At 43.4% G+C, this 13,396-nt stretch overlaps 1 protein-coding gene across 1 annotated transcript; it reads left to right on the top strand.

Moving 5' to 3' along the window:
• Positions 1 to 6,343: 6,343 nt before the first annotated feature.
• LOC150088753 (beta-1,3-galactosyltransferase 5-like) lies at positions 6,344 to 7,318 on the top strand. The gene has a single exon (XM_090370309.1). It carries the CDS (start codon positions 6,344 to 6,346, stop codon positions 7,316 to 7,318), a length of 975 nt encoding a protein of 324 aa, XP_090226435.1.
• Positions 7,319 to 13,396: the final 6,078 nt, after the last annotated feature.

Below are 13,396 nucleotides of genomic sequence, written 5' to 3'. Positions count from 1 at the left end.
GAACGGTTGATTTTGCCCCCACGGTTTCGGCAGAAATTGAATTATGCCATTTGATTTAAATAATTTTGCAAGCTATAAATAATAATCACTGGTCTAACTTAATACAATTATAATGGCCATATGGAAGTCATCCCAGGACAAATAGCACGTGACTTATACTGTAAATCCTATTGGTGGTAGATGTTCCAGCACTTCTTAAGTTGATTCACCTACTAATTTGCAGTGAGTATCATCTGCCCTCATTTTCTGAGCTCCTTCTGTGAGACTGTCTCGCTACTCGCTCATCCGCAGTGAACTCCCCAATTCGTATCTGCTCAAATGGAGGGTAAATCGAGGAAATTGGCTGTAAACACAACCCTGCCAGTGACCGACAACCCTAAAATAGCAGAGCAACACGAAGAACCTCAAACTGAACCCCCCATTAAGAAGAACAAAAAACCAATCAGTACCAAATTTGATCGGGAAACCAGGTCAAAATCTCAAAACAGAGGGACCAGGGAATCCACCCTCTCCCAAACCGAGTACACAGACATGAGACAACCTGACCTCCCCCTTGACCCCAACATGCCTGAGGGGACAGTTATCCAACAATCGCTACAACTCAAAGTAGCACAGGAGAACTTGCTCAAAGAGCCAACTAACAGAGTCACAACACTTCTTAGGGCAGAAATCGTCACCCTATGGAATAAACTGGATTCGCTGATTATCCAGACTCACCTGGAAAGCGAAAAGCCAATTGCAAAATTGGAAGCCTACACTGACTCTGGAGAAAAACAAATTCGACAGCGCGACTCCACATATACCCAAGCGCTGAGGAAGCCACCACCGGACTTTATTCCCGAATCTCAGGAACTGAGCTACCAGCCACACAATTCAGGTGCCAACCTAAGGGCTACACCGAAGAAAACGCTATCACCCAGACCTAACCTAGTGGTACTTAAACCCCTTACCAATGTAGGTGGTATGCCCAGTGAGGAGGTCAAGAAGACCGTCATGGACTCCTTGACAGATGACTTAAAGAATACTAAAATCAAGTCAATTCGCAAAACGCGAAATACAGGAGTAATTATAGAAACAGCCACAAAAGAGGATGCTGAACTGATTGTTAAGAACCCTAAAATACCATCTCTGGGACTCCTGGCCGAGCCCCCTAGACAAAAGGGCCCTTGTATACTGGTACTAGACGTGGACAAGGATCTCCCTCCAGAGGAATTGCAAAGCGAAATTTTCCACAGAAACTTGAAACAGGAACTCCCAGATGAAGAACCGACTTCTCACATAATCCCTAAATTCCAAACAAAAACGAGAGTTGGGCACACTATTAACTGGGTCTTTCAGCTATCACCCAAGGCCTGGAAGATCCTCTCCCAGCAAACAAGAATTTACATCAACTGGGGCAGCCACCGCTTTAGGGAGCATGTAGCCGTCCCCAAATGTTTCAGGTGCTGCCGTTTCGGCCACACCACGCACACGTGCAGGCAAAATCTGCCCAACTGTGGCCACTGTGCCGAAATGAGACATGAGTATGCTACATGTCCCAAAAAGTCTCAACCTCCCACATGTGCCAATTGCAAGGCCCTGAAGGCGCCAGCCAACCATTCACTCCGTGACAGCAATTGACCAGTCTATCTCAAAGCCAGAAGTGCTCAACAATCAAGAATAGAATATGGGGAGTAATAGACCAAACCTAAATATCCACACTGTGAAAATAGCACAACATAACGCTCAGAGGTCCAAGACTGTTGCTGCACAACTGGTCGAAAAGGCAGATGAAGAGAACATAGTTGTGCTGCTTCTTCAGGAGCCATATACTCATAACAAGGAACTAAAAGGCTACCCCTTGAGATTTAAAGTGGTCCAAGTTGATGGTGACACACCCTGGGCTGCCATTGTCGTTCGCAATCCCGAACTGACTGTCACCAAAATCACTGATCTGTGTACTAGCTGGGCTGTGTGCGCCTATGTAATTTCACCACTGGGGCAATTCTACTTAGTGTCGATATACTGTCGACCGGGGTAAGATATTCTTCCTGCCACCCGATATCTACAGACCATCCAGCTCAAATGCCAAATGCAAAACTCATTATAGGGGCTGATGTTAACTGCAGGTCCCCGGCCTGGCACAGCCGAACTCAAAATCACAGAGGAAATAGAAATGGCCAACGTCTTGAGGACTACTTGTCTAACAGCAATCTGGTCATTCTAAACAAACCTAACTGCTTGCCAACTTTCTCCAGTACCCTGTGGGAAGCTACCATAGATGTCACCTTAGCCTCAAGCTTCATTGCTCAGCACCTTGATTCCTGGACAGTCCGTGAGGACTGGACCACCTCTGACCACAGGGTACTAACCTTCCAACTACACCGTTCGCTAGTAACTCAACCAACCAACCGAACTCAACAAAGAAGATATGCCCTGAATAAGGCTGATTGGAGCCTTTTTAAGGAGGAATTGACCAGTGCAGCTAGCCGCTTCAGTCCTAGCGGCCTCAGCCCAGACCACCATCAATGCGCAATTACACAGTTCGTCACTAATGCTGCAAACAAGGCTATCAAAAAGAAGAGATTCACAGCTGGTGCTGTCCCCTGGTGGTCATCAGAACTCCAGGCTCTTAGACGCGAAGTAATTTACCGACGAAAACGCTATCAACGTGCAAGAAGAACGTGGCCTCCAGAAGAAACAGAGGCTTCACTGCAGCAATATCGAGTGACCAGGAACTAGTACACCACAACAATAAAACAGCGTAAAAGGCGCTCATGGGAAGCCCTGGTAAGCACTGAAGGGAACGCCGATCCCTGGGGAGTTGAGTACAAAGTGACCACTAAGAAGCTCCCCAGAGGCGAGGTCGTATCAACCACAAAATTACCGAACGGACTCTACACCAGATCGTGGCAAGACACTATCAATAATATCATTGACACTACATTCCAGCAGCCTGCTGACCCACACACATCGGAACAGCTAGAGCTCTGCATGGAAAATGAAACATATCGCACAACTGCAATTGAAGAACCCTTCACCCCAACTGAGCTCAACTTAGCTGCATCTAGAATAAGAAATAAAAAGGCTCCAGGCAGAGACATGCTCGATCCAGAAATCGTTCAGAAAGCCATTGAACTTATTCCCACTACCATACTCAACCTGTTAAACCACTGTCTTCACCAAGGATGCTTCCCCACACAGTGGAGGACTGCAACCGTTAGACTTATATTGAAGAATGCAACCAAACCACATGATCTGCCACAATCTTACCGGCCCATTGCACTGATGCCAGTCTTCAGCAAACTTCTCGAACGGATGATCTCCCATAGAATAGAAGCCCATTGCAATGACGCTGGTCTCTCCTCACCTAACCAATACGGTTTCCGGAAGGGATGCTCCACGGTAGATGCACTGGAAACAATCATTGATGCTGCTACCAACTGCAACTCCAAATATTCTATACTAATCTCCTTCGACTTTGCTGGTGCCTTCGATTCCCTCTGGTGGCCCAGCGTGCTCGGGAGGCTTCGGAGGGCGCAAGTCCCAGAAAACTTATATGGATGCATCAAGACCTATCTCCAGGACCGGCGAGTTGTCGTGTCTGCTCCCCACTGCAGTGTCTCCAGACCAGTCTTCAGGGGATGCCCTCAGGGATCTGTCCTGGGGCCTCCCCTCTGGAATCTGGTGCTGGATGATTTCTTGAACACCAAACTCAACATTGTACAGACCCAGGCCTATGCAGATGACCTGGCCATGCTCTTTTCTGCCAATAACAGAGCCCAACTAGAAGCAACTGCCAACCAGGCCATCTCCACCCTTCAAGCTTGGGCAGAGCAAAACAACCTAAAGATCTCCCCAGAGAAAACCAATTCCATCCTACTAAAAGGTACCCTTGATTTGAGAAGACCACCCCAAATCAAGGTCAATGGTGTTACAGTAAAACTAAAAACAGAGCTTAAATTTTTAGGTTTGATCTTAGACAAAAACCTTTCCTTCACTCCTCATCTAGATCAACTCAGGATTAAGATCAGGAAGTATGCTGCCCAAGTCTCAAGAGTTGCCTGGAAGGACTGGGGCTTAAAGAAGAGAACGCTGTCCCTCTTCTATAAGGCAGTTTTCATCCCGGTTATCACCTATGCCTCCGGAGTCTGGTACAAGAAGGCCAATACAGTAGTAAACCGATCGCGCCTAGGAACTATCCAGCGCTCCTTTCTCCTTCTGATCTCGCGTGCCTGTCGCACTGTCAGCACCCATGCGCTCCAAGTCCTCACTGGATCTCTTCCACTGGACCTGGAGATTGTTCGTCATGGGTTGCTCTATCAAATATCCAAAGGAAGAGCAATTACCTGCGCAGGTTTCACCAGTGACCCAGCAAATAATAGAAACGCTGACAAGAAGAGACTTAATGAACATCTAACAGACACCTGGCAAGAAAGATGGCAGACCTCAACTAAAGGCGCTGTCACCAAAAGATTCTTCCCGGATGTCACGGCCTCCTACCCCTTCACACCTGTCTGTTTTTCACCGGGACTCTATGCTACCTACCTCCTCACTGGACATGGCTCCTTCCAGAAAAGACTACATGACTTCAGAATTTCAGACTCACCCCGCTGCCACTGTGGAGAGGATCAGACGTGGGAGCATTTTGCCCACAGCTGTGAAATCTACGAGGACTTCAGGAGGATCCTGATAACGAGACTACGCTTCAACTACCAAAATCAAGAACACCTCACCCTACAGAATGAAGAAACTTACAGAGCCCTGACTCAATTTGCAATGGACCTATTTACCAGGCAGAAAGCGCTACCACCACCTTAGCATCCGAATCAATGTCATAACAACTATGACTGCCAACTGTTGCTGCGCATCATTGAGCCATGGATGCTAACGCCCTGGACCAACTCACACAAGATTGAACCAACAAACAATCCGGAGTACCGAACCTAACTTGATCCCTCACATGTCAAGTAGTCAACTGGTCTCCCCACTTGGTTGGGACAATACTAGCACTGCAATCAAAGACAGGGTCCACACATACCTTGATAAATTCCTCATCATTGATTCCTGGACCAACTTCTCCTGACTAGACGTGACACATCTCATCAAGAAGAGACCTACCATCGATCTCTGTACTTGACCATCATATCTTGGTCTCCCGGTTTTGACCACCCCACTATTCGTTATCATGGACTACTGGACCAGCCTTCAGTCAGGATGCGACACAGACTCACCAAATGGAGTCCCAATGACAACACCTGGACTAGACCTTCCTGAACATGACCCATCCACCATATACAGGCCGTACTGAAACTCATCATCCCCAATTTCCGGGTGGCACCACATTTCCGCAAGCCCTATTATGTCCGCGATACTTGTTTTAATCAGCAGTACGAATTTGCTCATTTTATTGACGACACTTCTAACATTACTGTATAAAAAATTAAGACTTACTGTTCTTGTATATTTAAGAACCCTAACACAACACTTGATGTTTTTTAGGCTCTCTTCCCTGCTCACTTGAAACGTTTCTGCCCCCAGAACATTTAGATAATACGACCAGTTGGGGTAACAGATAAGAACTCTTGGGGTATGTGCAAGAGTTACTTTGACCAATATTATCAGACAGACGCGTGTCAGTATTACTCACATTCCCCCTAGCTAGCAGTTTCCCAGAACCTTTAAGGTATCCTCAACAATACTGGCAAAAACTTTTGCACCACCTTTGTTTAAGTGTATCCCGTCTCTACAAGACAAATTCCTTCTACCTACAAGTTTGGGCCATGCTGATAGAAATTTGCCCCCATAAAGCCTTGCAGATTCCTTCAAGTCTTGAGTTAATCCCGAAAGCTTTTAATATATAATCCTTCCTATCGTGTCTGGGCAGAATTGCAGACACAAGACATTGTGGCCTAGCTCGCGGCATTTCCTCTGCATGGTCCTGTATTTTTCCAACAAATCGTCCGATCGTGTACGTTTAATGTCATTAGTCCTCACATGAATAATAATAAAACAATGTCCTTTTTAACCAGAGTAGTTTGCACTTGGTTTTTCTGTTTTGAGGCTCCAATCGGGTGTGCATCCCTTGGTAGATTGCTGCAGTCTTGAGTCCCTGACTAGCTCCGAGATGCATATTATATTTTGTTGAAGATTATATTTTGTTTATATTTGTATGTATAAATCTTTAATAATTTTTTCATCACAGGCGTTTTTAATTTGTTTAAAGTGGTTGATTCTTGCCTTCTAGCTTAAATTAAATAATTACATGCGCATATTCTACTCAAATGCATGTTTTAATCAATACACACTCACGAAACTAATTATCATTATTCTGTTTTAATTTCAGAATTGAAGAACGAAAGACATGGGTCGTAATTTTCGAAGGATGATTCTGCTCTTTCTCGTGATTATTATCGTCCTTTCTGTTTTAACCTGGGATAATAATATTATACGATATGTCACTTCAGTGATCAACTTCACGCATGTATCAAGATGTGGCAACGTAACTCACTTTAATGTTTCTGAAACTTGCCGACGTAGAAACATTCCACCATCTGTAGTAACGTACATTCATTCTGCCACCGATCACTTTGTCCAGAGAAGAATAATTCGGTCCACTTGGAGCCATCCAGAAATGATGGACAGATTCGACTTTGTCACAGTGTTTGTAATGGGCCTGACGAATGATTCGCATGTTCAAAAATCGATTGACCAAGAAAAGCGCGCATTTGGTGATATTGTCCAGTTCGATTTTCTGGACACTTATCGAAATCTGACCTATAAAACTCTTGCCTCGATGAAATGGATTCTCGATCACTGCTCTAATTACACTTATGTTTTGAAAAGCGACGATGATATGCTGATTAATATATTCAAATTGTTTGACCTACTGCGCAGCTTGTTTGGCTCTGAGAAACTTGGAAAAAATCTATTATGTTATGAATTTAGAAGACTTGCAGTTGTACGAAACAAAACTTCCAAGTGGTACATAAGTAGAGATGAATTTCAGAGCGACGTATATCCATCTTTCTGCTATGGAGTAGCTTATGTAATGTCGCCAGACGTCATCGAATCCCTGTACAACGCTTCATTCTCAGTACATTTTTTTCCGATGGAGGATGTTTATATCACCGGTTTTGTAGCGGCTCAAGCGAAAGTTGGCATAAAGTCTATTGGAAATAGATACCACATTGGTGGAACGTTTGGTGATGACCTAAAGAAAAAGATTGTCAATGGAGAGTATTTGATTTCTCACGTGAATGATGAGATGGGTTTGTCTAACAGATTGTTGTTATGGGAGGAAATTGCTTCCCTAAATCTTGACCACAAACTCCCCTAATATTGAAAATTGAGAAATCCTCGTATTCAATTTTGATATTTGACCAGAAGGCCGCGAGTGAAAAAAATTGGCAACAGCGTCTTATAACAGTTGTGGTTGTCAATATCCGTGCCATGTTTCTTTGTTAAAAATAAAAACAATAAAAGTGGGTTGGTTCCCGAATGGTGAAACTGAATTCTGTTAAATGCATTTGAACAGTATGCGATGGTTGCCTTGCTTTTATAACGTTGGCTTAGCAGTCCAAACAGATTTTTAAGACAATAGAAAACTGACAACCTAGAAAAATCACAAAAGACCCGTTCTCAGCTGGAATTCTGAGAACTTGGTTATTGGAATCACGGGTTCATGTGATTCCAACAATTTTAGGAAAGGTTTTGATACTGTTGCATATGGAAGACTACTGTACAAATTGCAGTCACATTCAAATCCTTATGGATAGATTTGAATGTGACTGCACCACATGAACTCTGTCAGGAGTAGGGTTCCTAATTGGGAAAATTGGGGTTTCCTTAGTAGTTGAATATGATATTACTGTAGGCCAATTTCTTGTGAGCTGGAGGTGGCGATCTTGAAATGCTTTGGAATTCAAATACAGGTTTTGAAGCTGTATACAGTATTCATTTACAAGGCTACCTTGCACAGCTCATAGTCTTCATGTGAAGGATTGAGCTGCGTGACAGACCAAAGTTTATGAACTCGTTTCGGAGGGAGTACACAAGGATATGGTATTCCATTCTTGAAAGTGGGTGGATATCTACTCCCACTTCCGTATCCATATAAGCAACATCTTCAGTTTCCTCTTTATATATATCCTGGCGTTTTACAGTGCTGCCAGCATTGTGGTGGTTGTAACTGGCAACTCCTCGTGCTGGTTCATGATACTACAGAGTTCCAGCTCCTGGTGCTGGCTGTTCTGTCCTAGATAACTTCTTCTTCAGACTTTTCTCAGTTGGATGCATCATTGCTACAGACTTTTCGATGCGGATTCTTGAAGAATTCCTTGGGTTTGGATTTCCATATTTACTGTTACTTGGTATGGTTTGCTGTGGTGATCTCAATTTATGATAATGTGGACTTTGAAATGGACTGACAGATCTTGGACTGTGTGTGTGTGTGTTTTGCTATAATGTGTTGTTTTAGAGGGCTTGTCTTACCACTTACAATTGGGCAGAAACAGGGGATGGAGTATTTAGCAGTTATCCATCTTTAGAAATTTAGAGCGCTGTTGCCAGATTTTGGCAGAAACATCTTAATACAAGAAATAAATTTGAAAAAAGATAATAATAATAATTTTCTGTATAAGTACACGAGTGTTTGCTAAAAAATTGAATTAAATCTCTTGTTGATTTTATTATTACATCTAATATTGCTAACCACAGAAGTTACTTTTTTCAATGCAATTATTTATATAACGCCTTCAGAAATACCTTGGATACGTTAGAGAACATACCAAGGAACTGCGTGACAAATTCTTCATTATGCAAATGCTCTTAACCCTCTCCCAGACTACTGTCCGATGCTTTGGTATGAGTGGCAAGCTACTGGTCATTTGTTCATATTAGACAGGATCGATTTTTGATGAAAATCAATCTCCAAAGAATTTCGCGATGCCGTAATCCGAGTATGTGACGAATGGGTACCACATCATCCAAACCCATAGTTTGCTCGGTGTGGTACCCACCTCTGTTCCGAATATTTTCTTATTTTTAAATCCTACTAAGCTGTGGAATAGATCTATTGAAAAAAATCAACCGTCTTTATAAATTTCTTGTCAAACCCGAGGATAATTTTATGTTATCATAAAGAAGAAAAGATTCTCTACCAACCAATATACAATAAGTGCTCTGTTGACTTTTATAAACCTTACATTGGTGACAATTGGAAAATAGCTGCACGAAACATTATTATTGTGCCCCTGTTAAACACACAAAGGGTCCAAAAATTCATTTCAAACGCTTAAATTAAGACGGTACTGTTGTATTCTCATGCTTTTTCTTCCCTTTCTATAATTTTGGTTGGGAACGATTTCAAAACAACACCGTTCATACTCCAACTAAACACACCATGAGTCTTCACAAGCCATTGCTTGTTTGGAAATTTTGGTTATGATCACAGATTCCATATCATCTGTTTAGCAGGATACAAAACTCCAGTTTTTATGGGCACCTTTAACCATACAACCCTCACTGGACAATTCACACAATATTTCCTCTGTACAAACTCAAAATTACTCCACGGACGGAAAGTTGAGTTTATTCTCAATCCCAGAAAAGTCATCAAACAGGAGGACTTTACAGGTAATTAAACGTAAGCTATGCAAATGTAAATTGTCACATGGTATGATCACTAGGTCCTTGATATCAGGTGAATTGTGTCCGCATTCCTGGGGATTGTTAGTCGATCTGGTTATAGGGAAAGGCAGGTGATCTTTCCGATTTTCAGAAAGGTGTTATTGGAGGAGCACGTCTAGCAGAAATCATAATTGAGAAAACAAAGGAAGCGTCCATATCCAAAGCGTCCTCAAACATTTTTCTATTCAAGGCAGACAACTAGGTACATGACCTGCCTAAACACCCTCAATGAGGGACCCTGAGAACGACAAACAGATAGCAGCAACAAACTAAGCGGATTCTTCAGCAACAGAGCAACTTACTTCTGTGTGGGGACCTAAAGCTTATACAGACTGTATCACGATAATATAATAATCGGTCCAGGCAGTCTGCCACATTTCCTCAAGGTCTCATGGGGGGTTTCAGTTTTCCCTACAATGACCAAATCTTCTGCGAAAGCGATAATGTTCCCCAAATGTATGCATTCACAAAGGGGGGGGGGTTGAAAGGTGACACGAGTAATTACAGAACTGTTAGTTTAACTTCTATTCGGGAGAAAATAACGAGGTTATTGGTTAAAGAAGCCCTGCAGGGTCATCTAGACAAGACTGCAGTGTTATAGTTCAGACACAGCATGGGTTCGTTAGGGAGAATTCTTTTCCAATCAATTTTATTGGACACTACGGTGTGGTCACAAAGGAACTAGTTGCCAAAAATAACTGCGATATCATACACTTGGATTTTAGGAAAGGTTTTGATACTGTTGCACATGGAAGACTACTGTACAAATTGGAGCAGTATGACATTATGGGTAAGCTGCTACAATGGATAAAGGAATGGTTGATTGGCAGAAGACAGAGAGTGGTAATCAATGGGCACTGTTCGTCGTGGACGAAAGTTATTAGTGGAGTCCCCCACGCTTCCGTGTTGTGCTCATTGTTATTTTCTCTATTTATTAATGATATTAATGAAGGTAAACCACGTTTAATGTCCAAGTTTGCAGACGATACGAAGGTTGGTAGGGTTGTTAATGACAGTAAGGACAGTACGCTACTACAGCAGGATATGGAAAACTTGAGCAGAAGGTAAGACATCATCGCTGGCGAGGAAGATTTAGTTTATTTTAGGGGGGGACTCCCTTCGGTAGTTCCCCCCCTAAAATAAACGAAATCGTCCTCGTAAGCGAATCTGTCAACGTCTTCCAGATCATGAGCTAATTGGTAGTACTATATTCCAGGAAACACAACTAAGGACAGATCTGTGAGGGAAGCAACGCTCAAAGATCCTAATTTGTTCAGAGAAAGCTGTCCAGATCACCAATTGCCTCCGTTGTAAATAGTCAAAGATTAGCCGATAGAGACACCCAAAGTCTGCGGAGGACACTGTCCCACCAAAGAGCATCAAACATCCTTCGAAAGTCCATGAAGAAGCTGAGGCCATGTAGACTAAGCAGTTGATTGAAAATGGTCAAAACAACCAAAAAGCTAAAGTATTATTTTTAGGCCACTGAAATAATTAAATTCATATGCCATGCAGTGTTACTTTTTTCTGTTAATTGCTTGTGTTCTTTGGTCGATTTGTCTGCTTTTCTGCACGAAAAACACCAGTTTCTGGGGGCAAACCTTGCTATATACGCCTGAGACCGACGAACTCAGCCACGGAGTGAAAGAAGCCCATTAAAGTTCCTCACGTCATCGACGGGATTCGAACTCGAGGCTTTTCCGCCCGCTGTGCGGAGGTCGGTGACGATACCACCCTGCTACCCGCGCACACTTGGAGCAGAAGGACATGTTTCTTCAACACCATGCTCAATATAGGCAGAAGGGCTATTGGTCGATACGAGGAAGACTCGTTGAGGACATGCCAGAACACCGCCTTTTTCCACACAAAGGAAAACTCCCGCCTGTAGACAAGTGTTAAATTAAGCAAAGGAAGAAGATAGGACACGCATCATGAACCCTCTTTAGAACCACTACCTACAGAAAAGTTCCTCCAGGAACTCTGTTATCTCTGCTCTTGTTAAAAGCAGCCCCAAGCTGCTTTGGAGCGAAATGAGACTCCCTTCTTTCATTTACATATCTCAGGTTGTCATTTACGATTGCCAACTAGCGATCATTCTCCTATGGGCCAATGGCAACAAACAGTTCTTCCAGAATCCTGCGCACAGAGCTAAACCAACCCTGAGATTCCGTATCATTACAAGTAGTTGATGACATCACCATATTTAAATAGATTTTGTCCTTCATCAATCTATAACTGAAGATCACAGTTCAGCTGATTCCCTCACCTGAACAAAGTCTTGCCAAGAAGTCCTCTTGGCAGCATGATAGCACTAGAATAAGACCTCCTCATCCTCTTTGATAAGTCTGCTTACGTTCACTTGCACACTCAGATCAACGTTTTGTGCAGCTTGAACTTTCTTTTGGAGGGCACTCAACTCCTCAGACCACCATGACACAGACCTAACAGGTCTTCGTTTCCTCTTGAAACACTGCTCACACGTGCCTCTTCGAGACACTTCAAAAAACTCCGTTTTCTGTTTGGCAGATATCTTCTGACACTCTAATCACTGTTCCAAAGAAGCTAAAATAAGCGTGAGGGAGCCCAACGAGTTTTTCACGAGCCTTAAAATTGAACCAGTACAGGTAGTTAAGTTTAAACACTGGTGTGCAAAACTTAAGAACCAACACTATTTCTGAAGGTTGCAACCACGAAATGTTTACTTAAGGTAATCTTTACTGATGAGAGTATTTTCAGTCTCAGCAGCGATTCTGGACGTCAGCTAATCTGACGAGAGGTTGCCACACGGAATCACCCCACAAATCTCACTGAAAGGGATCGATATGGCGGTCGAGGTGTTCTCGTCTGGGGAGGCATTATCATGGATGGTCTGTGCGGGTAGCACAGTGGTATCGTCACTCCCCACACAGGGTGGAAAAGGCCCGGGTTCGAATCCAGTCGATGACGCGAAGAATTTTAGTGGTCTTTTTTCACTCCGCGGCTGGGTTAATCAGTCTCAGGCGTAGATAGCAAGGTTTCCCCCCAGACAAAAAGGGGTTTTCGTCCAGCAAACAGGGAAATCGACTAGAGAACACATGCAATTTACTGTCAAAATAAATATGGTTAGATTTAATCATTTACAGGGAACTCCAAATATCATATTTATTTTTTTTTTTCTGATATGTTGTTGTTGTTGTTATTTGGTTTTTAGGAGCATTAGCAACTAAGGCCATATTGCTCCGGGATATGCGGTGGTCATTCCCTGACCTTTCCACGTCCTTCGTATTTGGTGGTGACGGGCTCGAACCTCGGTCTAATCAAGAAGCGTGTGCTACGCACTGCTGCTCCTTCCCACCTGGCTACGGAGGCGCCTTTTTTCTGATACCTTGGATGGACGTACACAACTCCAGATACCGGAAGGCGGTACTGTAACCGGTGCACGCTACTGTACTGAGTTAATCGTCCTCGTGTGCGTCTGTTCCGAGGTTGTGTTGTTGTTATATGGTTTTTAGGAGCATTAGCAACTAAGGCCATATTTATCCGTTGTTCCGAGGTGCCATTGACCCCGAGTTCGTGTTTATCGATGATAACGCCACATCCCATCGCACTGCAGCTGTTGATATGCTTTTGGAAAGTGAGAACATTGTTCGTATGCACTGACCTGCCCGTTCCGCTAATCAAAATCCAATCGAATACATATGGTACGCTCTGGGCAAACGCCTAGCGGCACATCCACACCCACCAGAAT

The sequence above is a fragment of the Mastigoproctus giganteus genome, chromosome 3 (assembly GCF_048544385.1).
Source record: "Mastigoproctus giganteus isolate SK-2022 chromosome 3, ASM4854438v1, whole genome shotgun sequence".
Taxonomy (NCBI): domain Eukaryota; kingdom Metazoa; phylum Arthropoda; class Arachnida; order Uropygi; family Thelyphonidae; genus Mastigoproctus; species Mastigoproctus giganteus.
The sequence above is the reverse complement of the archived record's forward strand: the minus strand, read 5'-3'. Positions and strand labels throughout refer to the sequence as shown.